The 27286-nt window shown below is 36.6% G+C and overlaps 2 protein-coding genes across 2 annotated transcripts; one reads left to right on the top strand and one right to left on the bottom strand.

Moving 5' to 3' along the window:
* Positions 1-10897: 10897 nt before the first annotated feature.
* LOC132631202 (uncharacterized) lies at positions 10898-12718 on the bottom strand. Its single transcript, XM_060346794.1, has 4 exons — positions 12598-12718; positions 11826-12102; positions 11590-11598; positions 10898-11441 (listed from the first exon to the last, which is right to left on the bottom strand). The coding sequence occupies exons 1-4, from the start codon at positions 12716-12718 to the stop codon at positions 10898-10900; spliced, it is 951 nt and encodes a 316-aa protein (XP_060202777.1).
* Positions 12719-18252: 5534 nt separating this feature from the next.
* Positions 18253-20743, top strand: LOC132634069 (uncharacterized). The gene is made up of 2 exons (XM_060350383.1): positions 18253-18804; positions 20229-20743. The coding sequence occupies exons 1-2, from the start codon at positions 18666-18668 to the stop codon at positions 20423-20425; spliced, it is 336 nt and encodes a 111-aa protein (XP_060206366.1). The 5' UTR covers positions 18253-18665; the 3' UTR covers positions 20426-20743.
* Positions 20744-27286: the final 6543 nt, after the last annotated feature.

Here is a 27286-nt window from a genome sequence, read left to right on the forward strand (position 1 = left end):
TAAGAGATTGAACCTAAAGGAAGGTATGTATAAAACATTACGCAAGGTCATTTTAGACATCAAACAGATAGATCCAGAGTGTGTAACTTGTACTCTATATGAGTTAGGAAGTTTGACCATAACAGGATTAGGAAGAGGTTTAAAATCATGAAGCAAATCTTTATTATATGTCATATGCTCAGTAGCTCCACTATCTAAAATCCAAGAATTCCTATCAATTTTAATAATATAGGCATAAGAGTTTAAGAATTTTGCTATACCAGCATGGCCTAGATTGGCAGCAACTTCTCCACTGTTTACTGTTTGATTTCCTTTCATCTGATCTAGCAGTTGTAGAAGCTGGACCACATTATCCTGACTGAGTGACAATGGATTTCCAACTTGCTCATCAACTGCACTTCCTTTTTCCATTGGACCCGTAACATAGTTGGCATATGCCCTTCCTTGAAACTTTCTAGGTTTTGTGAATTTGAAATTTGAGGGAAACCCATGGATCTTGTAGCATTTTTCTATAGTATGTCCAATCTTCTTACAATATGAACACACCACAGTCTCCTTCTTCTGCTCATAAAAATTTCCTCGATTTCCTCTATAATCATTGTTTCTCCTTTCTTCTGGTTGTGTATTTGCAACAAAAGAACCAGCATCTATTGGATAGCTAGGTGAAGAGTGTATTTCTCTCTGTTTTTCATCTTGAATGACAAGAGAATAGGCTTGTCCAATACTGGGCAAAGGAGCAGATAAGAGAATATTGCTCCTAACACCTATAAACACATCATTAAGTCCCATTAAAAATTGCAACAACCTCTCGTCTTGGTGTGCTTTGATAGTTTTTATTTTTCCACCACATTCACACTCACACACACAACCAGAAGAAGTATTAAATGCATCCAGTTCATCCCATAAGCTTTTCATTTTTGTGAAATAGGTTGATACACTTGTGTTTCCTTGAACTACAGCATTTAATTCCTTTTGTAATTGAAAAAGTTTGGCTCCATTGGCCTGACCAAATCTATCTTCCAGGTCACTCCATAGATCCTTGGCATTTTGAGAATACAAGACACTCTCTGCAATTTCCTTAGACAAGGAATTCAACAGCCAAGAGAGGACCATATCATTGCATCTCAGCCAAGCCTTCTGTAGACCAGATTCAACATTAGGAAGAGCTAAAGTATTATCAACAAAACCCAACTTATTTTTTGCTGAAAGAGCTATAACAACTGCTCTTTTCCATCCACCATAGCTTTTGCCATCAAATGGTGAAAAGACGAGACTCATCCCTGGATAATCCGAGGGATGGAGATAGTAAGGGTGTGAAGAATCAACCATATTAGTTATGGAAGATCCAACACTCTGCGAATTGCCATGAATAGCAGCAGAAGGTGATAGAGAATCACTGGGCACACTAGAAGTTGCCATTGTGAATCAAAAAGTTAGAGAAACGAAATTTAGTAAACAAAACAGAGAAAAAAAAAATTAAAACCACAGGATTAAACCTGCTCTGATACCATGTTAAAACAGAAACTGAAACTGCAAATAAAATAATAAAGCAATGAAGATTTGGAAATTTTCCCTTTTCGTGTATTGAGTTCCTGATGCACTGTACATGGCCTCCTATATATATACACCTATTTAGAATCCTTTATCTAACCAACTAATGCCAAGTGGCAACAAATTATTTGGTAGGCTAAAATAAGCCTTTGCTAAAATGAACCTAACTGAATGAAAATGACAGGAAAGAAATATCTATGTTGGTGCTGATTTCGTATGGGCCTATATATGTAAAAATGGATTGAAGCCCAAATGTACATAAATAGACCCATTCATTGTAACCCAATTTGACAAAGTAAAATCAGCAGCCCAATCAGCAACCCAGTCCAATTATTCCAACCCAGTCCAATTATTCTTAAGTGACCTTTTGTATATCAAACTTATTTGCCTCGTTTCCTCCGATGTTATCACCATCTTTTCCGATATCTTCTCCGACAATACTGCAGCAATATACAGCTCTGCACTAATATACCGTAACAATATATAACTCTACAATACAATACCGCAAAAATATATGTCAATGCAATGTAATTTCAACAATCTATGGTCATCAATACTGAAATAAGCGTTTCCCCCCAAATTTATTGTCTATTTAGAATATTCGCTGCACTTTTTGTAAACTTCATCAATATTAATTTCATAACTTCAAGCATTGAAATTACGTTATGAAATTACGTTCTTCAATGGTGAAGTAATCTAAAATATGACTGGATCATTTTTCAAATTTTCAAAATTTGAAACTAGTCCTTTATTTTTTCAATTTTCCGAAGGACTTCTCTCTCTCTCTCTCTTGATGGAGTTTCATCGAGGTATTATTCCTTGTACCAGAAGTGGGTTAGAACACATAAATAGTACTAACATACCTATTTGATATATTTATATACATTCGATATACTACTGTGTCAAATAAATGTTATTTTGTGATAATGAAATACTATCATTTTGGCATACTGCGCCAGAAACATTTATAGTAATATACCATATTTATAAAAGGATTAAGAAAAAGGAGGGAAAAAAAAAAGAATATAAAGAGAGCGAGAGAGGAGGGGAGAAAAGAAAAAAAAAGAGAGAGAGAGAAATAAAAAAGAAAAGGATGAAAAAGAAAAAGAAAGAAAGAAAGAAAGAATAAAAGGAAGAAAATAGGAATCACGTGATATGAGAATGTAAGAATTGCAATTAAAACAATTATAAGAATAACTATTTAATAACTACTATTAAAAAGAGTTGCAATCAAAATGATGCCAAAATTATTTTTGCAATAAATGAGTGGGAAAAAACAAACACAAATACCTTTAACTCATGAAATATATGTATTATATGGGTCTGGACGTCAATCTGAATTTAATTTTTGTCATTGTTTAGATCACCATGTAAATTTTCATAAATTATACACCTCATTTTAAATATTTCGGATAATGCATGTATTTCATACTTTATCCATCTCAATTTAAAAAAAAATCGTCCTAGATATTTTAGTTCGTTTCCTTTAGTCTGTCCATTTTGCCATTGAAGTAGACAAAAAAGGTCTCCTAACCCCCAAAATCACAAGTCTCCATCCAATAAAAAAGGTCAGCTACTATATAATTTATTCAACTTGCTGAGTAAGAAGTTAGCAGTGAGACTCCGGAAAAAAATAAAGATTTTTCTGCACTTCGAGAATTTTAAAAAATTGATCTATTCAGGATATTTAGGGCCTGTTTGGAAAGCCACCTGGTAATTGGAATTGATGTAATTACAAGGGTAGTAATTACACAGCCTAGTAATTACATTACTGTTCAATTACAACGACCTGTTTGTTTGCCATAACGTAATTATAGTATAATTACAAGCGTGTTATTTAATTGCATAAGTGTAATTACACAGTTAGTTTAATTTAAAAATAAAAGTTAATTATAAAATTTTTAATATTAATATTTAAAAAATATTTGTCTTTATAAATGATATTAAATTATTTATGTAATAACACATTATTTCTTGAAAATATATTAATTAATAATCATATATTTGTAACTAATATTGTAAAAAATAATTGTTATATATTTTTCAAATTAATAATATTTAATTTTAATTAATTATAAAACTTAAAAGAAGACTTTTTTTGTGAGAACGTCATGGATTAGATGTTTGACAAAAAAATAATAGTTATAAATATAATGCCATAACATTATTCAAATGTTGACACAAAAAATCCATCAAATGTAAGTAAAAAATAAACAACATGTAATGTGAAAGCTAATAACTTAAAATTGAAAATATAACTTAAATTTAAAAATTCAAAAGAAAAAGTTTAATATAATACTCTTATGTCAAATTCCAACATTACATAAGTAAGTTCCAACGTAACTTAAGTAAATAATTCAAAAGAAAGGAAAAATATAAGTCAATAACCTCATTCACAACGAAATTCTACTTTAATAACATCACTTGTTACATGTTAAGTTTGTTAATGACTCATTCTTTTCAATATTAAGAGGTATAGTTTCAAAAATTAGAATAATAACACGATTATGCTAAATGAATAAAATAAAATAAAAATACGAGTAATTATATGAAATCACAAGAAGTAAAAGTTGGAATGAGAAGAAAGGAAATGAAAAATAAATAATATAAGAAAAATACATTTTAAAAAATAAAAAAGAAATTAAAAATCAAAAGAAATTAAAATAATAGAAGTAAAAATAAATTAAAAATAAAAAGAAATTTAAATAAACCAAAAAAATAATAAAAAGTATCACTGTAATTACAGGATGTAATTACACCCAATTCTCACCCCCCCCCCCCCCCCCCCCGAGAACTAGAGAGTGTAATTACACTCTCTCAATTACACTTAATTCTCACATAACTGTGTAATTACTTGGTCAAACAAACATGTCAAACTCTGTAATTACACCCAATTTCAATTACCTGGGTGACTTTCCAAACAGGCCCTTGAACTTCACAGCATAGATTATTCAATACATTTGATACTAAAGCACCGTCATAAGTATGTGTCTGTTGATTTTTAAAATTTATTTACTATTTTATTTTTTAAGCACTCTTTTTGAACTTTTTCATATTACCATTTTTTGTTATGTGTTACCAATATTTTTAAAAATTTACATTTTTTTTAAAACTTTTATTTTTATTTTTTGTATCTTATTATTTTAATAATTTTATAGTTTAGATTGCTTTGAAAAAACGCTCATATCACAATTATGATTGTCATGGTATTTGTTAATCTTCAAAATCGCCTTTAACCAACCTAGCACATAACATCCAATGGCAACCTTGTTACCATCTCTTAAATTTTCTTACAAACTTTTTTCGTATACTCGTCAACTATAAACTCCAACTTTCATACCCAAAATCTTTAACACATTTTTCATTTTTTGCTTGGTGCTAAATAACCTACTCGTTCCAAGGTTAATTGGCGAATCTTCGGCTCATGTATTGTAAGAGCATCATTTAACTCCGCATGTGAAGGTAAAATAGAAAGTCGACCTTAAACGTGATATTAAAAGGAACTTTGATGGAATGGTATTGCACACGTTTCTTGGTCTCCCTCTATTGCCTCTTCATCCTTATTTTTCAGATCTTCAAACACATTTCATCACCTGACTCATTAACGTTGTTCAGACGTTTCAATCATCCTCTTCATTCTATATGCATATGTAACATCATTAATGTTAATACATTCTTCCAACTATGTTAATACCAGATTGTTTTTTTACTCCATAACCACTACAAACATGAAATATTACATTTATTTTTTAATAAATTAGTTAGCTATATACGATTAGACGTACCACTCAAAAATTATAGATATCCCCGTACACACTCTTGTTCAACATGGGCAGATGTCTTAGTTGTTAATGCCCCAGTTTTACACACTTATTATTTCTTTAAAAGCATCATTTGAAAAAAACTCATTTTAGGACAATAGCTCCTATAAAGATACACACAGATAGTTACCGTCCATATATGTATAAATAATGTGTAACAAATAGGAGTATAAAATAGTAAAGATATATATTATTCATATTGCGAAGTATAACGATATGTCTTTCCACCATATTGTTCTTGTTCGTTTCCTTGCGAAAATCTCATTCCATCATCGATATTCAGCGGAGAATGATTCAATTCAGGTCAAATTGTTTAGTATAATATTTTCCCTTTTAAAATAGCTAAAATACCATTACATGAGATGGAGTATCCAGAATGCAAAAGGTAAAACTCAGGCTGCCGAATTGTTTAAAATGGTTTATGCTGAGGTTGTACATGCTATCTGTATTGAGACAAATAATAAGATTTTTTCAGAAGACTAGCAGAGACTGGGAAGCCATAGCCAAAGATATAGCCTTCATATGCAATGCTAAAGCATCCATCGGGACAATAGGGGCTTTCCAACAACTTTGTTTTAGTATAGCATATTACTTCCTAGATGTTTTTTTTTTTTTAATCATTCTGTGTAGTAAGACATAGAAGAGATTACAACTCTCTATCTGGTTGATTTTGAACTATTTGGTTGAAAGAGGAGGTGCATGAGAGTTATATAGTTTAGGTTGGATGTATACTGTGACAGCAAGGTGTGTTGCCTGTATGTTGTGGTTCTTTCATTGCAATCAGTTTTGGTGATTAATACAAAGTTTAGTCACAAAAAAGAAGAAGCTAAAATACCCACTCCAGGAAAAGCATTAGACGGTGAACAAGAGTCATTCAGAGACATAATCTATGTGTTAATATAGATTTCAAGCATATTCAGAACGACTTACTGGTATTTAAGATTTTGCGACTCTTAAAGAATCATCCTATTTTTCATCATAAAAACTATCCATCCAGGTACTATAAGATTTCATACTTCATCCAAAAACTGAAAATGGATATCTTTCAGTTATACAGAGTCTTACTACTTGCGAACTAATCTTTATTAGATATGCCAACATAGTAGTCGAGTGAAGTTGACAGTTTCATATTGTTGGAGAGAAACCCTCTCATGCTCACTCTCATCTTTCACAACATGAAGATTCAGACAACATTAAATTTGTACTGACAAAGAATCTAAGAGAGACAAAGAATCTAGGTGCTTCTAAGGGCTATGGAAATGTCGAAGAACAAAAGGACAGATGTCCATATATGTTGAAAACAAAAGAAGAGTTTGGGCTGATTGAAAACAAATGTTTCGGTTCAAAAGGAGGGAGTGCATCAACACACATACAAGGCCCACCATCAACACACGTACAAGGCCCAATATTAGAAGAATGAAAATGCACAGATATGCAAATATATAGAATCCTATGTAGGAATAATTATAGAATGTACAGGTGCAGAAAAGAACAAAATAATTATAGCATAGCTGTGAGTTAGTTACTAAGTTATTTTAATTGCATTTACATACATAGTCCCTAGTTCAGATTGTATAACTACAGTACATGATTATTGATCAAAACAAGGAAAATTCACAAAGTCTTCATCTTCAATTTCTTTCATGGTCTCAGAGCATTAAGTTCGATCCAAACCCTAAATCAAATCTTCTTCATTTACCTCAATCATTCAGTATGCCTGACCAAACAGGAGATACTTCAGCTACTTAGACTGAGAATACCACTACAGTCGGCTCAAAACAGCCCCTTTTATCTTATCCTTCAGACACACCTGGTATGAGTCTTGTTAACACCATCTTTAATGGAAAAGGATTCACAGGGTGGAGAAGATCTGTTTTGATATCACTATCAGCAAAGAAAAAATTGGGGTTTATTAATGGGGTTTGTAAAACCCCAGTTCTGAATGCCATTGAATTTGAACAATGGAGCAGCTGTAATGATATGTGTCAGGACCCAACCCATCATGACTGACACACACGCTAACTCCTAATGGGCGGACCAATACGTCTAACCATCTACTCATTCAAGTCCATTTTTGTTTAACCAATTCATAATAGTTAAATATAAGATAAATCAATAAATAGTCATGCCATAAAATAATAACGTAAATACGGAAGTCCTAACTATTACAATCCAAAATCCAAAAGTCACCGTATAAGGACTCTAATCCAAAACATGTCTATGGAATGTATACTGTCTGAAATGAATAACCATCAATGTCTGGAATGGAAATAGACATTAGAAAAAGAAGATCTTCGAGCGGCTTGGCATGGATAAAAGCTCACCCTCAATCTGTCAGCAAATGGCCTCAACACTAAATATGAGGTCGGGTAGTAGTCTCTGGATCACAATCTGCACTCAAAAGAATGTAGCAAGGTAGTATCAGCACAAACACTATGTACCGATAGATATCATAGGCTGACTAAGATTAGTATCATGCATGAATCATAAAATCAATAAAATAGACAGACCAGTCAACAACACATAATCAAATAGCCCAACAACAAGTCAACCAATGATATTAACAATCAAGTTAATGGAAGCAAACAACGAAAATAAGTCTCCCGATAACATTCTCACTACTCGGTCACTGATCACTCGTGTACATACATGCTAATTGGTGTCATTGCCCAATACCTGCAGGGGACCCATGGTGTCTATGTATCACTCATTTCGGAACGAACCTTGGACCACGAGCTCACAATTAGGTCACATCCTCACTCCTGGTCAAATGTGCTTGTTCATACATATAGGTCACATCCTTACCGCCGGTCAAATGTGTCTTTTCATATCTATACATATTTATTGTCACATCGCTTTCAATAATCGATTTATCAATTTGTACCTCAATTTCACCAAGAAGATCATATTAACTTTTCACCACAATATCATCAACCTGTAGGTCACAATATATCGAATAGTGGCACTAAGCCCACATAATCACTCAATCAATAACATAGAGGAATTTCAACCGCACACATTATGCCTGAAGACTAGACATGATTTCTCCTATCAATTTCACAACACATACAATCAACTAATCAAAGTCTAACTCAAGTAGACCGTAACCTACCTCAACTGCAGAGCTGGAACAATGCGAATCACTCTGCTATAGCCTTTCCCTTCCGTAAAGCCTCGGAACGCTTAAAGTCTAGCAATTAAGATGCTAAATAAATCACAACACTCTAGGCAACAATATCAATACAATGAACACCTTCCACCTTACCCCTTTCTAATGGGTGAATGATTACTAGGCGTAAATCATCCTAACATTGGCCTTAGCAGTCACAAACTGTCAATTCATAAGGTTATTTGATCAAGTTATCTCTTACGAGAAGTTTCTATGGTCAAGCTACCATTTTTATGTAACTCTAAGTCTCAATTCACTTAGTTCATGTCTCTAATGGTTCAATTCTTGATTAGAAAGTGATAACCCAAGCCTTTAGATGATAATCCCACAACAACAATCATAACCCACCAACTATTGAAAGTCTATTAAGTTCTAGGATTACTATTCTCAATTCACAATTGTAGACTCATTAGAAGGATGATAATCTTAGAGATGAACGCGTAATGCATGAAGATATGGTTGAGACTTACCTTTCAAGAATATTCTTGCCCTAGCTTAGAATTTCGCCCTAAGTGCTCTTTGGAAACAGTGTTGAAGTTTTATGAATAAAGAATTCGGAACTAAGTGTTTAAAATCTGGGATTCTGTCCTCGTCGACTGCTGCGGCGGTCAATCCGTCACTGCAGCGGTCTCGCTATAGTGGGCAAGTGCCTGCTGTAGCGGACCAACTCTAAAACTCTCCTCTGCTATGGTGGACATGGTTCCGCTATAGTGTCATCGCTACAGCGGTCCAGTGCCCAACATAGCAGACACACCCAAAACCCAACTGACCGTGGCGGTGATAGACCCGCCGCAGCGGTACCACTGAGCCAGTAAGCTCACTAATTTTCACAGTTTTTCACTCTACCACCTAACACTTCATCCGAGGCCTCACAAACATAAACAAAACATGCACATTAATGTAAAAACACCAGAAGGACTCACTCGTGGCCTCGAAATTCCCAACAGAAGTCTAATTTCCTACATCACCGCCCAATGGTCTCAGCACAACCAAACAATAATGACAAACAAGCCAATTTTTCAGTTTTTAGACTTCTACATTTGAGTTTTTATTAGCTCATTCTACCCTTGGATAGGTTCAATTTGGTAGGGCGATTCTAGATTTCCCATAACGACCGGGAGGATAGTTATATTAGATACCAATTAAAATATCGTTTGTCCCCGGACGGACAAGGATGAGGAATCTAGGAAAAAGGTACCTGTTTCTGTGAAAAGCTAAGGACACTTGCTACGAATATCTGATTCTGTTTCCCAAGTAGCTTCCTCAACCGGGCGATTCTTCCACTGAACTTTCGTAGAGGCTATTTCCTTCGATCTCAACTTATGAACGTATATATCTAAAATAGCAATCGGCTCTTCCTCATGTGTCAAGTCCTCATCTATCAAAATTGAATCCCAACGGATTATGTACGAACTATCGCCGTGGGACTTCTTCAACATCAAATCGTGAAATAACGGATAAACACCTGATAAGCACGGAGGTAAAGCCATCTCATAAGCTACATCGCCCACACGCTTGAGAATCTCAAATGGCCCAATGAACCTCGGGTTGAGCTTTCCTCTCCTTTTGAACCTCATCACACCTTTCATGGGTGAGACTTTCAACAAAACTTGCCCTCCCTTCTCAAACTCAAGCTCTCGGACCTTTCGGTCCACATACTCCTTTTGCTTACTATGTGCTGCTAAAAGCTTAGCTGGAATCACCTTCATCTTCTCTAAGGACTCTCTAAGAAGGTCCTTACTCCACGGTCTCACCTCAAATGCATCGAACTAACTAATAGGAGACCTACATCTGCTCCTATACAACGCCTCAAATTGAGCCATGCCGATGCTCGAGTGGTAGCTATTGTTATACGCGAACTCTGCCAATGGTAGGAACTGATCCCAATGACCACCGAAGTCTATCACACAAGCCCGAAGCATATCCTCAAGAACCTGAATAGTCCGCTCAGACTTCCCGTCAGTCTGAGGGTGGAAAGAGTCCAACCTAGTACCTAATTCCTCATGCATATGCTTGCAAAATCGAGATGTAAACGCTGCGCCCTTGTCGGACACGATGGAGATAGGGACCCCATGTAGCCTAACAACCTTACGGATGTAGATTTTGGATAATTTCTCCGCGTCATAAATTATCCGGATCAGAATAAAGTGAGCAGACTTAGTCAACTTGTCGACAATAGACCATATAGAATCAAACTTCTCCAACGCCTTCGGAAGACCGACTACAAAATCCACAGCTATTATTTCCCACTTCCACTCAGGGATAAGCATTCTCTGAAGTGTACCTCAGGTTTCTGATGTTTATACTTCACCTGTTGGTAGTTCAAACACTGAGCAACAAATTCCAGTATGTCACGCTATATCCTAGCCCACCAGTAATGTTGTCTCAGATCTTGATACATCTTAGTAGCGCCAGGATGAATAGAATACCTCGAACTGTGAGCCTCTGCTAGAATAGTCTTATTCAAATCACCCACACGTAATACACAAACTCGCCCCTTAATCCATAACAACCCCTCTTCGTCGATCACGGCCTCCTTGGCCTCACCACGCAACACCTTATCACGGATTTTACATAACTTAGCATCCTCAAACTGCTTAGCCTTAATATGCTCAAGAAACGATGACCGAGCCATAACACAAGCCAACACCCTGCCTGGGTTAGAAATATCCAACCTCATAAAAATGTTAGCCAGAGTCTGAACCTCTCTAGCTAACGGACGCTCCAGAGAGATCAGACGAGCTAGACTTCCCATCCTAGCTGACTTCCTGCTCAACGCGTCGGCCACCATATTTGCCTTACCAAGATGATATAGAATGGTAATGTCATAATCCTTCAGTAGTTCCATCCATCTCAGCTGCCTAGAGTTCAGATTCTTCTGGGTGAACACATGCTGCAAACTGCGATGGTTAGTGTACACCTCACAATGGACCCCACACAAGTAGTGCCTCCATTTTGTGAGCACGAACACCATGCTGCCAATTCAAAGTCATGAGTAGAATAGTTCTTCTCATGCACTTTCAACTATCTAGAAGCGTAACCAATCACCTTATTTTCCTGCATCAAAATAGCACCCAAAACCAGAGCGTGAAGCATCACAGTAAACAACAAAATCCTTGCCCTCTACGGGCAATGCTGGAACAGGAGCTGTCGTCAACAATATCTTGAGCTTTTGAAAGCTCTCTTCACACTCGTCGGACTACTGAAATGGTACCTCTTTCTGAGTCAAACGGGTCAAATGAGAAGCAATAGAGGCAAACCCCTTCACAAACCGACAATAATACCTAGCCATACCCACCAAACTACAGATTTCGGTCACTGATGTGGACCTAGCCCATTCCCGGACTATTTGAATTTTCTGCGGATCCACCATGATGACTTCCTTCAAAATTACATGCCCTAAGAAGGACATAGAAGACAACCAAAATTCACACTTGGAGAACTTAGCATACAAATTCTTATCCCGCAGTACCCCAAGAGCAATTCTCAAGTGTTTCTTATGCTCCTCCTTGCTTCTAGAATACACCAGGATATCATCAATGAATACTATCATGAAAGAATCTAAATAGGGCTTAAACACACTGTTCATCAAATCCATGAACGTAGTTGGGGAATTAGTAATCCCAAAAGACGTAACTAAGAACTCATAATGCCTATGCCTGGTCCTGAAGGCTGTCTTAGGAACATCTTCTGCTCGAATCTTTAACTAGTGATACCCAGACCTTAAATCAATTTTAGAGAACATAGAAGCTCTCTGTAGCTGATCAAACAAATTATCAATATAGGGGATGGGATACTTGTTTCGGATAGTAACCTCATTCAGCTGACGATAACCAATACACATACGCATAGACCCATCTTTCTTTTTAACAAATAATACAGGAGCACCCCAAGAAGAGGCACTCAGGCGAATAAACCCCTTACTCAAAAGATCTTGCCACTGCTCTTTCAATTCTCTGAATTCTGCTGGCACCATCCTATAGGGTGGAATAAAGATAGGACGAGTCTCTGGGTTTAAATCATTCCGGAAGTCAATGTCACGGTTAGGTAGCATACCTGGCAAGTCCGCGAGGAACACATCTGCAAACTCGCGTAGCACTGGAATTGAATCAATAGATAGAGTATCTGCACTAGTATCACGGATATGTGCCAAATAAGCTAAACAACCTTTCTCCATTAGTTTCTTAGCACGAATGAAGGATATGACTTTCTTAGGGAGGGGACTAAGGTTACCCTTCCACTCAAGTCTAGGTGCCCCGGGCATAGCTAAAGTAACTATTTTAGAGTGACAGTCTAGAATTACATAATGCGGGGATAACCAACTCATGCCCAAGATGACATCAAAATCTACCATGTCTAGGATCATTAAATCCGCCCAAGTACTATACCCAATATATGTAATGAGCAAGAAGGGTAGACTCTATCTACCACAACAGAATCCCCGACCGGAGAAGATACATGGATAGGGGCATCAAGAGTATCACAAATCATATCCAAACCCACAACAAAATATGAAGACGCATATGAAAATGTAAAAATCGGATAAAATAAAACAGAAGCCATCCGGTTATAAATTGAGATAGTACATGTGATGACGGTATCAGAGGCCTCAGCCTCGAGTCTACCTGGGAAAGCATACAAGTAACTACGCCCTTCTGTAGCCTGTGATCCATTGCGATTATCTTGTCCAGTCTGAGTCCCGCCTCTGCCGGGTTGTTGTCTACCTCTGCCTGCCTGAGGACCGCCTCGGTTAGGCTGAGCGCTACTCCTACCCACTGTGTGGCTGCCCCGCCCTGCCGGTGCACGGTCCTTGCCTCCTCTATTTGGTGCAAATGGATCTCGGGGAGCCTGATACTGAGTCCCCTAACCACCTTATATGCCCTGGCTCACCACACTCGTAACAAGAATGGTCTAGCGTAGGTAGCTGAACTGAAGCTGATGAAGCGGTATAACCCCCATGCTAACCCGAAGACTGATAATTGGCCCCTGATGGGTCCCCAACAGACACCTGCATAGCGAACTGAACTGGAAGCCTGAACACACCTGAGAACTCTGACCCCTAGAGAAGGAATTGCTGAAACTTCCACCCTTTCGGGCCTTCTTCTCTGCCTGCTTTGCATCCCGTCTAATCCCCTCAACAACACGGACATACTCCACTGCCTCCTGAAATGAAGCCCTAGTGGCTACAAGCTGAACAACTGATAGCTGAATCCCAGTGTTCAATCTTTTCACAAAACGCTTAATTCTCTCCTCCTAAGTGGGCAGCAACTGAAGAGCATATCAGGACAAAGAGTGAAAACGGGACTCGTAAACAGCAACAGACGAGTTCCCTTGATCAATATTAGAAAACTTATCATTCTTCTTGTCCATCAAAGAATGCCGGACATACTTCTCTAGAAGCACTGAATTAAACTGAACCCAAGTCAACGGAGGTGACCTAGCTGACCAACACTCCACATATGCCCTCCACCACAACTTGGCATCACCCAAGAACTGAAAAGTCACAAACTCAACACCATACTTGTCCACCGACCCAATCTTATAGAGCCTCTCATGACAATCTATGATAAACTCGTACGCATTCTCTGACTTAGTACCATAGAAAATCAGAGGCTTCATTTTAGTGAACCTCCAAAATAAATCATGTTTGTCACCGATCATCACCGGCCCTGCAACTGGCCTCGAAAATGCCTCAAAACTCGGAACTTCATCCAAACGAGGAGCCACGGCTACGGTATGCTGAACTCTCGGAGCCTGAACTCTGTTCGGACCTGGGGCTGCTATCCCTGAACCCCTACCTGCTGGAACGGCCGGTATCGCTTCAGTCTGTGCCAACCCATGTAACCACTTCAGCAACTGAGCTATCACATCTGGTAAACCTAGAACAGCTGATGCAAATCAAGGTAGCAAAATTAATATCAAGAATGAATGTGTGAACTCTCTTAAATATAGAAGCTTTAAATCACCCACAAAGAGTTCAAAGTGCCATGAAAGATTCATTAAAAGAGCTTTTAAAGTCCATAACATGGTCAAATGGATTTATGAAGGAAGTGATGACAACTAAGGAGGTCATCAAGGATTTTGGAGCATTTATCCAACCATCATGAGATTGGAGGACTTAAAGGAGGCATGGAAGGAAGACTTCAAGGCCACCAATATGCTCAAGTGGCTATTTGTATTAATTTTGGTCATTCTGGTAATTTAGCTATTTTTGCAAAACTAGTATAAATAGTCTTTAAGTCTTCATTTAGGGAGCCAACTTTGAAGATAGAAAATACTCTTTGTGTGAGTTTATGGGAGGATTCCCTTGTATCTCTTCAATGAACCTCTCTTGAATACTCTAAGTAAGTATTCCATGTATGAGTTCATTTATCTTTCCCCTTGAATTGAATCTAATGATTAATGCATCTTAATTGTTAGATTATCCCTTCTTTTCTTCTAAAATCTATTCTCCCTCCTTTCTATTTCTTAATCAAATTATTATATCTTATAATTGTGTTTCAATTTATTGTTCTTTCATCTAGAATCACACCAATTGGTATCAGGGCTTGGAAAAAGAATTGTTCCTACAATTCTTAGTCCTTAGCTTTCTTCTATTAAAAAAAAAAAAAACAGATCTCAAAATTGGAGTAGTTTTCGAGTGGGTATGATTGGGCTTTGTTGCAAATAGTCTAAAGTGGTTGAATATGAAATTTGGAAGCATATAAATTTGATTTGCATCAATATTTATCCGTTTTTAGTCCATTTTCGTAGCTGAAATTTCAGCACTTTGAAAAGTGCGAAAATTTGAGTTTTAGTGTTGTTTTATGCCAATTTTTGCCCCATCTTTTGGATTTAAGTTGTTTTGATCATAGGTAAACCATATTAGGTTCCAATTTTGGGATATAGTGATGAATTCGGGGTCAATTTTGGGTTCCAAAATTGAGCTATTTTCCTTGTACGAATTTTCTTGAAAAAATTGGAGTTTGAGCTAATTACTTGCTTCAAAAATTATTGGGTGATGCTTATGAATATTCCATATTGATTGGGTAATCTTGATTTGAGTTGGGTGTTGATAAATTTGATCAATTGTGGTGACTTTCTTGTTGATTCTAGCTTCTACTCTTCATTCATGACTAATCATTTGCTAATATTTTAGGATACTTGTTCTTATCCTTTGTATTACTAATTCTATGCTTTAGATTCTTTTCGTGCCAATTCTTCTTGCTTTTCTCTTTATTTTCGTTGTGAATTGCTTGATTCAGGTCCTATTAGTTTTATTGTGCTTCTTGGTTAAACCATAAACTCCACTCCGAACTGATACTTGGGGCTTACTTTGAGTTTATTGAGTTGTTGGTTCTTGAAGAGATTTGAGGAAATTCCCTAGAGAGGAAAAAGGCAAGAGTGATGAGATTAATTGAGTGAGGTCTGAAAGCCTTGACCTTGAGTGTATACACGAGTATTGAGTGATACACATGAGGGAGTGAATTGGTGAGGTCCTTTTACTTTGTTGCTTCTTTGTATTGGTTGCAATCATATCTTCCATAGCTTCAGATGATCTCTGTGATGATGATTTTGAAGACTATGACTGTGATGATAGTGAGGGTTACTACGATGAAGATTATGGAGCAAATGAAGATTACGGATCCTATGGTGAAAAATGTGAGTATGAAGATTCTTACTTTCGCCATAATGATTTTGATGATAGTGATGCTTCAAGATATGACTCTTCTACATACTCTTCTTGTGATGAATCTAATAGCGATGGAAGTGATTATGGGCATGATGATAATGAAGAACCTCCTAGAGAATATTCTTGCTCTTCTTATAGTGGTTCTAATTCTAAACATGAGAATGGTGGTAGTTCTTATGTTTGTTTTGTTAGAGGGGGTGGTGGTAGATCTTTCATGAGAAATTTGAGACAAAATGTGAATAGATTTGCTACTAATGGTAGAAATGTTCTACATCGGCCTAATGATGACTTGAATGCTTTGATTAAAGGAGATGATTTTGTTGAACACCATGAATGTGATGAAGCATGCATTGACCAATTTGTGGAAGAAAGAAAGAACTTATTTCATATTTATTGTAAAATTGAAGGACTTAGTGGTGCCATGATTATACATAATAAGAGTTCCATAAACATTGCAAGTTCAAGCATGGTTGAGCACTTCAAGTTGAATACTAGGAAGCATCCTCAACCATATATATTGCCATGGTCAAATGAAAAAGGAACTTTAGAGATCACAAAACAAGTTTTGGTAAAGTTCCGGATTGGCAAGTTTCATGATGAAGTACTATGTGATGTTATCCCAATGAAAGCTTGTCATTTATTACTTGGGAGGCCTTGAAAAATTAAAAGGGAAGTTGCATTTGATGGAAAGACTAACAAGTGTTGTGTCCACCTAAGAGGTCAAGAATATTTCTTTACGTTGATAACGTCCAAATCCACTCCTCAAAGAGAAAGTGTGCACGGTCGTCGCAATATAATTTACCCAACTATGAGTCGGGGTCGATCCCACAGGGAACAATATACTAAGCGATTTAAACAAGTAAGGAATTATCACCAACTAAGCTAAGCCAAACACTTTTTCAATATTTGGTTTTTGATTAAAAAACTAACAAAGATAAAACTAACTAGAAAGCAGGTAAAATGATCAATGGCCACAAGTTTGGATACAAAGGAAATTACACTCAAGTAACAATCCAATGTATTTCACTATTTTACAACTAAGAGCGGGTTTATGTTAATAGATAATGATTTCTAAAATCTCATTGAAAGTCTTCCAACCAAATCAATGAATTTCACGCTAAGCTTTTCCAAGCCTTAGAGTGTGATATTAGGCACAGTCAATTTAACCTCATGTAACTATCCTCTTCCGAGCTCAAGTTATTAGATGGGTTTAATGACCCATCTTATTAATTAATCTTTCCCAACCTAGATTTCCTCTTCTGAGCTCAATCAAAGTAAATAGTCGAGTCTTAGGGTTAGCTAATCCCTTAAGAATCATTCAAAATGAGATTAATTAAAACAACAAAGACGCACTTCAATAGTAATAAAAATCATTCAATACATAAGCATTACAAGAGATTTAATCAAACACTTGATAATGAATAATATCATAAACAAGATTCAAGTGAAAGAAGAAAATACTACACACTTAAATATTCAATACAAAACAAAGAATTGAAGAAAGGTTTAAGAAATATATCTCATTAAAATGCTTCAATCTTCTCCTCCAATGGTGTAGATGAAACCCTAGCTCTCCAAGCTTGAAAATATGGCTAAAGATATGTTTTACAAACCCTAAAAGAGTATTTATAACATTCCAAAAACGGGAACAAATTGTGGACAAAAATGCCTTGCGTGCAGCACATGCTGCAGCAAGTGCTACTCACAGGCATAACATGCTGTAGCAAGTGCTACTCGCAGGTGCTGCATGCACAACATGCTGCAGCAAGTGCTGCCAGAAAGTGCTGCTTGTTCTATTTTTGCTATATTTTGCTCCGTTTTGCTCCATTATGATCTCCGGGCATCTTATCCTACAAAACGACATAAATACACAAAAAGTAACAACAAAAGTGCTTGAAGAGTCACAAAAGCTTAAGGAATTAGCATCGAATATCCCGTAATTTCACGGCACATCATACGTCATCTACACTTTTGAAGGTGAAAGAAAGGTACTTGGAGTTGCTAAGATTAACAAGAAGAAGGACAAAGTTTGAGAAAAAAGATGTCATTGTTAAAGAGAAGAACATGAAAAGGAAATTTAATGATTCTCAAAGTGTCAAGTTAAAAATTCAAGTGAAGAGTCATCCTAATCCTTCAAAAGGAATTCTTGGACCTTGTCCTACTTTAAATGATCTTGAGAGAGAAAAGATTGAGAGGAGTAAGGGAGTAACAAGTGGCAATTCAAGAGTGGAAAAAGGAAAGCTTGAGTTGAGGGTATTGAGTGAATTGCCACAAGAAAAGAGAGAAAGCACTTGAAAATGAGAAAAATGAAAAGAAAGAGGGAAAGAAAATTGAGATAAGTGAAGAAAAAGAGAGTTTGAGAGAGCTTGCTTCTTATTTTCACTCTAATGCTAATCCTTCTTCATCTCCTAGTTGTAATGTCTCTTTTGTAGGTAAGTTTGAAAGTGAAGCCATGACGGATGGAACAACGGAAAGCCTTCGACCTTTAAGGATGCAAGCGTTGGTCGAGACACCCACTTCTTCTTCAAGTGTTCAAGTGAGCTTCAATGATAAAAACAAAGACAAAGATGGAATTTTAGAAGAATTTCAAGGTAAAATGGCTAACCCTAGTACATTATTTCCTTTAAGTAAGCTTGATGGAAATTTTAGTTTAGGTGAAAGTCATTCTTCTTTTGAGCAAAATGAATCTTTTCTTTGTGATAAAAGTCATGTTGAATGTGATAGTCAAGCACTAGTTGAAGTTGCTTGTGCAAATCATTGTGATGATTTTTTTTGAGTTTAATATGATTGCAACTAGTGTTCACACTTATGATGAGTTTGGAGGCTTAAAAAGAGATTCTTTGATTACAAGTGATGTTTTGGATAATGAATATTCTTTATGTCAAAAGAATGCTCTTATTGTTGATAATAGTGTTGATAAGTCACTTTGTGATAAACTTGAATATAAAGAATGTGACTCTCTTGAAATTGTTTATGATAGCCAACTTGTTTGTGTTGATATGCCACTAGTTGCGGGAAATTTTGAATTATTTAGTGAACCTCAAGTTAGTGTTGAGAATGAAGTTGGTTATCTTGGAAAGAATGAGGATTTTGAGTATGACACTCCACCTTTATTTGATAAAGATGGAAATGAGTTTTTTTATTCTACTTTGATTTCATTTGATAAAATTCATGATGTTGGTGGTAGGGTGTGTCATGTTGAAAATAGTGATGACTTGTTGCATCTTGACTTTACTCCACTAGTTGAGTTAAAGTGTGGGACCAAAATTATTGCCAACTAGTGATGTAAGAACCAATAAGTTTGAAGGTCAAACAAGTGAGACTTTGAGTATGCATAGTGTTGTTGATCCTATCTCTTGTTTCTCTCATAGAGATCATATCATGGGTAATTTTGTGAAAGAGGACATTTGTCTTTTTTAGAGTGAATTTAGATGCTTTGATTCTTCATCGCCCTATATTGATTTTTCTCTCTTTAAAAATAATGTTCTATTTGATAATAACATGACCATTTATAATGAGGAGCACAATGATATTTATTGTGAAGTTGATGACGTAGCAACTTTTGAAAGCTACATGGTATATGCTAATCCACTATGGGAAGATTACATGAGCTTACAAATGAAAGTAAAGTAATTGATGCTAGCACTAGTAGTAGTTTCTTTACTTATTCTGCTCCATATATTGTAGACCCATTTTTGTTGGATTATGCCAATATTTCTTGTCTAAAATGTGATGACAAGTCATCTAAAGATTGTCATGATCTTGTTTTCTTGTCTAAAATGTGATGACAAGTCATCTAAAGATTGTCATGATCTTGTTAAAAAGCTTAATTTGATTTCATATTTGAATGATGATTTCTTATGGATGTTTTTGGGGATGCTAATAGTGATTCTTGATGTTGTTAGGGGATTAAAGTTTGTTTTTGATCCCAGCGATATTTCTTGTTGTATTGGCATTATCTTGAAGAATTATGATAATCTTTCTGTAGTTGTTGTTCTCTCTTTTGTTTTGCCAGGCTTGAATTCGAGGACAAATTCTTTTCAAGAAGGGGAGAATGATGCAAATCAAGGTAGCAAAATTAATATCAAGAATGAGGGTGTGAACTATCTTAAATATAGAAGCTTTAAATCACCCACAAAGAGCTCAAAGTGCCATGAAAGATTCATTAAAAGAGCTTTTAAAGTCCATAACATGCTCAAATGGATTTTATGAAGGAAGTGATGACAACCAAGGAGGTCATCAAGGATTTTGGAGCATTCTTCCAACCATCATGAGATTGGAGGACTTAAAGGAGGTGTGAAAAGAAGACTTCAAGGCCACCAATATGCTCAAGTGGCTAATTTTTATTAATTTTGGTCATTCTGGTAATTTAGTTATTTTTGCAAGACTTGTATAAATAGTCTTTAATTCTTCATTTAGGGAGCCAACTTTTAAGATAGAAAATACTCTTTGTGTGAGTTTATGGGAGGATTCCCTTATATCGCTTCAATGAACCTCTCTTGAATACTCTAAGTAAGTATTCCATGTATGAGTTCATTTCTCTTCCCCCTTGGATTAAATCTAATTATTAATGCATCTTAATTGTTAGATTATCCCTTCTTTTCTTCTAAAATCTATTTTCCCTCCTTTATATTTCTTAATCAAATTCTTGTATCTTATAATTGTGTTTCAATTTATTGTTCTTGCATCTAGAATCACATCAGCAGCTGTAGCCCCTGGCGAGCTGGCACTGCCGCTAGCTGAGCTGGTGCGGCTGCATCTCCCGCCGCCTCATTAGGAGCCACTGGAGGCACGGGATCCACTACTGGGACTCCGTCCCCAACCGGCGCTGCCCCTCTGCCTGCTTCTCTATCTCTACCTTGGCCTCTGGCTGCTGCCGCGCATGTTCTTGCTATCTGCAAGAGAAAGAAGGATAGTCAGATACCAATTTGAATCACCCAGATGCTAATTGGAATCAAGTAATACGAAAGAAAGAAAGAAAGAAAGAAAGAAAGAAAGAAAAGGGATTTTTCTTAGTGTCCGGTAGCCTCTCGAAGATAAGTACAGACGTCTTCGTACCGATCCGTAAGACTTTACTAGACATGTCCTTGTATGAAGAGATCGATGAACCTAAAGCTCTGATACCAACTCTGTCACGACCCAACCCGCCATGATTGGCACCCATGCTAACTCCTAGTGAACGAACCAATACGTCTAACCATCTGCTCATTCAAGTTCATTTTTATTTAACCAATTCATAACAGTTAAACACAACATAAATCTATAAATAGTCATGACATAAAATAATAACGTAAATGCGGAAGACCTAACTATTACAATCCCAAAACTCCAAAGTCACCGTGCAAGGACTCTAATCCAAAACACGTCTATGGAATGTATACTGTCTGAAATGAATAACCATCAATGTCTGGAATGGAAATAGACATTAGAAAAAAGATCTTCGGGTGGCTTGGCATGGATAAAAGCTCACCCTCAATCTGTCAGCAAATGGCCTCAAGGCTAAATATGAGGTCGGGTAGCAGTCTCTGGATCACAATTTGCACTCAAAAGAATGCAGCAAGGTAGTATCAGCACAAACACTATGTACCGACAGATATCACAGGCCGACTAAGATTAGTATCATGCATGAATCATAAAATCAATAAAATAGACAGACCATTCAACAACACATAGTCAAATACCCCAACAACAAGTCAACCAATGATATTAACAATCAAGTTAATGGAAGCAAACAACGAAAAAAAGTCTCCCGATAACATTCTCACTACTCGGTCACTGATCACTCATGTACATACATGCTAATTGGTGTCATTGCCCAATACCTGCAGGGGACCCATGGTGTCTATGTATCACTCGTTTCGGAACGAACCTCGGACCACGAGCTCACAATTAGGTCACATCCTCACTCCTGGTCAAATTTGTTTGTTCATACATATAGGTCACATCCTTACCGCCGGTCAAATGTGTCTTTTCATATCTATACATATTTATTGTCACATCGCTTTCAATAATCGATTTATCAATTTGTACCTCAATTTCACCAAGAAGATTATATTAACTTTTCACCACAATATCATCAACCTGTAGGTCACAATATATCGAATAGTGGCACTAAGCCCACATAATCATTCAATCAATAACATAGAGGAATTTCAACCGCACACATTATGCCTGAAGACTAGACATGCTTTCTCCTATCAATTTCACAGCGCATACAATCAACTAATCAAAGTCTAACTCAAGTAGACCGTAACCTACCTCAACTGCAGAGCTGGAACATTGTGAATCACTCCACTATAGCCTTTCCCTTCCGTAAAGCCTCGGAACGCTCAAAGTCTAGCAATTAAGATGCTAAATAAATCACAACACTCTAGTCAACAATATCAATACAATGAAGACCCTTCCACCTTACCCCTTTCTAATGGTTGAATGATTACTAGGCGTAAATCATCCTAATATTAGCCTTAGCAGTTACAAACTATCAATTCATAAGGTTATTTAATCAAGTTATCTCTTACAAGCAGTTTCTATGGTAAAGCTAGCATTTTTAAAAAACCCTAAGTCTCAATTCACTTAGTTCATGTCTCTAATGGTTCAATTCTTGATTAGAAGGTGATAACCCAAGACTTTAGATGATAATCCCACAACAACAATCATAACCCACCAACTATTGAAAGTCTATTAAGTTCTAGGGTTACTATTCCTAATTCACCATCGTAGACCCATTAGAGGGATGATAATCTTAGAGATGAATGTGTAATGAAGGAAGATATGGTTGAGACTTACCTCTCAAGAATATTCTTTCCCTAGCTTAGAATTTCTCCATAGGTGTGCTCCTTGGAAACTGTGTTGGAGTTTTATGAATAAAGTATTCGAAACTAAGTGTTTAAAACCCGAAATTCTGTCCTCATCGACCGCTGCAGCGGTCAATCTCCGGGAAAGTGCCCGCCGTAACGGACCAACTCTAAAACTCTCCTCCGTTATGGTGAACATGGTTCCGCTATAGCGCCATCGCTACAGCGGTTCAGTGCCCGCCATAGCGGACACATCCAAAACCCGATTGACTGCAGTGGACGAGAGACCTGCCGCTACAGCGACCTCGCCACAGCGGTACCACTGAGCCAGTTGGCTCACTAATTTCCATAGTTTTTCACTCTACCACCCAACACTTTATCCGAAGCCTCACACACACAAACAAAACATGCACATTAATGTAAAAACACCAGACGGACTCACCCGTGGCCTCGGAATTCCCAACGGAGGTCTAATTTTCTAAGTCACCCCCCAATGGACTCAATAAAACCAAACAATAATCATAAATAAGCCAATTTTTCAGTTCTTAGACTTCTACATTTGAGTTTCTATTAGCTCGTTCTACCTTTAGAAAGGTTCTATTTGGTAGGGCGATCTTAGATTTGCCATAACGACTGGGAGAGTCATTACAATATGGTTACTTCTTAGTTGTTGAATTCATTGTCTAAGGACATAAGGGACAGTGTAATATTGTCAAAAGCGGCAAAGGAGCTTTGGGATAGCCTCACAGGTTTGGAAAATCAAATGGAATAAAATTCTTTCACATGCTAAGGGAATTGAGTTTATTAGCTCAAAGACCAACATATATATCAACTTATCTCACAAAGATTAAGAGGATATAGGATGAATTAGATTCCTTAAACTCAGACATAGTGTGCATTTGTAACTGCACTTATGATGGAAAGAAGAAACTGGCAAACCATTTTTGCACCAAAGATTCAGTTTTTGATGGGGTTGAATAATGCTTATGCTCAGGCAAGAGGAAACATTCTGATGATAAACCCTTGCCTGAGATGGATTTTGCTTACTCTATCCTTTTACCATATGAAAATCAAAAGGAATTTTATGCTAATGCTCAGATCTCAACCGATTCAACTTCTTTTATGGTGACAAACAAAGGAAAAGGCATCCAGAGATCCCCTAATCAGTTTTTCAGAAATACAAGCCAGCCTCAACAGCCTCAAAGGTTTCCTAACCAACCCCAAAGGTTAAATAATTATCCACAGAAATCAATGAATGCAACTATAAAGTTTAAAGAAAGGAGGACAAAGTACAACCCAAATGTGAGTTACACCAACTGTCCCAAAACAGGGTATATTGAGGTGGATTGCTATAGACTGATAGGGTACCTTGAGGATTTTGATTTCATTAATCAAAGGGACTATCACAGACAAGTTAAAGCTAATGCAACAACAGTAGGAACAAAAGAAGAACAGACTATTAATGCAGGAAACAGTGAAATCAGCAACTGCAATCAACTTTTTAGCAAAGAACAATGTCTAGAGATTGAAAATATGTTCAAACAAATGCTTATACAGATGGGAAACACAGAATCATCTGGAACAGATACCAATGCAAATGAATTACTGGTATAGTTTCTAAATACTCAGGCACTTGTTTTTCTATTTACGCAATAATATCCTGGATAATAGATTCAATAGTATCTGAACACATGTGTTTTGATTCGAATTACTTTTCATGCTTAATGGCACTTCCTGCCCCTATTCACATCACTTTGCCTAATTCTTTTAGGCTAAGTGTCACACATACAGGAAGTGTACCCATTCAGCCCAATCTTACTCTTAAGAATGTGCTTCATGTCCCAGATTTCAAATACAAGCTACTGTCTATTAATAGGTTATGTCATCAGTTACTTTGTTATGTCTTTTTTACACTTACAAAGTGTCTATTACAGGACCTTTCTTTGAAGAGAGTAGAAGTTTTTTAGTGAGGTCACCCTATAATTTCTAGTCCTAAGGTTTTATCTAGTAAAGATGTTTTTAATTTTCCAAAAGAAATTCATTCCAGTCATGTGGACAGTTCAATTTCTTTTCCTGTTTCTGCCTTAGCTACTTCAGATGTAAAGCTTTGGCATGTAAGACTTGGGCATTTTCCTTTCTCAGTAATGAAGAAGTTCAGTTTCATTTATTTTCCTTCTAATTTTGAATATGTGTGTGACATATGTCCTAAAGCTAGGCAAAACAGAAACCCCTTTCACATAAGTGAAATCAGATCTAAAAGTTTGTTTGAACTCATTCACATAGATACTTGGGGCCCATACAAGTAAGCAACACACAATGGTTACAAATACTTCCTCACTATAGTGGATGACTATAGTAGAGGAACCTGGACTTTTCTATTGGAAACTAAATGCCACTACAAAAAAAACAACATTTAGTGACGAATTTCAGCATATACCCGTCAATAATCATGTTTTGTGACGGATTAGCGACGGAACGTTGGACATTACTATTTTTCTCGTTGCTAACCTCTTAGCGACGAAAAAATAAAATCCGTAGACAGTTTAGCAACAGATTAGCGACATATGAGATCTATCGCCACATTTTAGCGACGGTATATTTGTCGCTATTATTATAAAGTTTGTCGCTAATTTCATATTTCATTTCGTCGTGTTAGGGAATTAGCGACGAAAATTGTTGTCGCTAATCCGTCACACCATGTTTGAGTCATTTATGCCATGCTATTGGCAACAAAATATTTTTTGTCGCAATTCCTCGCCATTTATTTTTTTACAGCAACAACCATAATCTGTCGCAAATATTTTTCTTCTAAAATATTTTATTTATTTATTTTAAATACACTGTTGAAACATATTAAATGTACATTACTAAATACCCTTCAAAATAACCGATTCAGAAAAAATAATATATATAGAAGGTTCAGCAAAACATGACAATACCAAGCTATCAACTACCAAAATAACAAACATCCATCAAAAGTATTGTTTTTTTTAATGAAGTAAATAAATTGCATTAGAAAGGCATCAAGAAGATGCAGAGTTACAAAAAATCTAACAGTTCGCTTCAAGACATAACTATATGAAGCTGAAACTAAGCAAAAACCTGTAGAAACAGTCAAAATATGCCACCAAGACCACTGCTAAGTCAGGGCTAGGGAGCTAACAAAATCTAAAAAGTTATCAACATTGTTTACCGGGGAATGAAAATACCAATTAAACAGACTAAGTAGACATCCAGCCTTTAGAATACTTGTAGGAGTTGAAATTCCATCAAAACATAAGTTGTTCCTTTCCTTCCATATACACCAAAATATTGTTGCCGGGATCATTCTTCAGATCCTTTTGATGGTTTTGTCAACTCTCCAAAATATCCAACTTTCATAGGCATCTTTGATAGAGTGGGGCATGACCCATTGAATGCCAAACAGAGAGAAAAATAAGTGCCAAAGGGAAGCTGTTACAGGAAAATGCAAAAAGAGGTGGCTGGCAGATTCATAGGCAAAAGAGGCAGCAGTTAACAACATCCATCAAAAGTGTTGTTACTGCCCAATTTTTTTTCCAACAAAAAACAGACTATCCAAAACTAAAGCATGGGTGAATGACTACAAATCATCATTTAAAACTAAAAGGATCAACAACATCAACGTTAACAGTAGTAGGAGGAGGAGACATTATAGGTGTCACCACTGATGGGTTTTCGAAAGGAGTATTTGGATGATGTGGTGGTGAAGACTGATGGATGGCACGTGCCTGCTCAATAAATATAGGAAGCATGCGATCAGTCAGTGAAAGGAATCAATCGCATCACTAACTCCTCTATATTTTCTGTCGGTGCTGATTGAGAAACCGATAGTGGTACTGATGATGAAGCATCGAAGTCAGAAGTGACACGAAGATTTGGCCCATAATTACTTTGTGCTTGAGATCCAAGACCATATATTCTTCTCTTCTTTGCTCCTCCCGCGGCTTGGTAATATGCTTCACATTCATCAATATCAGACTGAGATTGTGATTTTTCCCGTAATATTTCTTGATATCTTTCCTATAATAAGTAGTGAAATTAAAACAATCAAGAATACTAACCATTCAATTCTACCAAATAAAAAGAGATGAATGCCAAATATAAAGTTAATAAAATTATAAAATTTTGGACTTACATGGACAGCTCGGGCACGCTCATCAACAAAAGATTCCCCATCATGATCATGTGTATGGACGTGCAAATGTACCTCACCTGGTGTTGGATCTCGACCCTTTTTAACAGCCTATACAAAAGTTAT

Source organism: Lycium barbarum, chromosome 3, assembly GCF_019175385.1.
Source record: "Lycium barbarum isolate Lr01 chromosome 3, ASM1917538v2, whole genome shotgun sequence".
Taxonomy (NCBI): Eukaryota; Viridiplantae; Streptophyta; class Magnoliopsida; order Solanales; family Solanaceae; genus Lycium; species Lycium barbarum.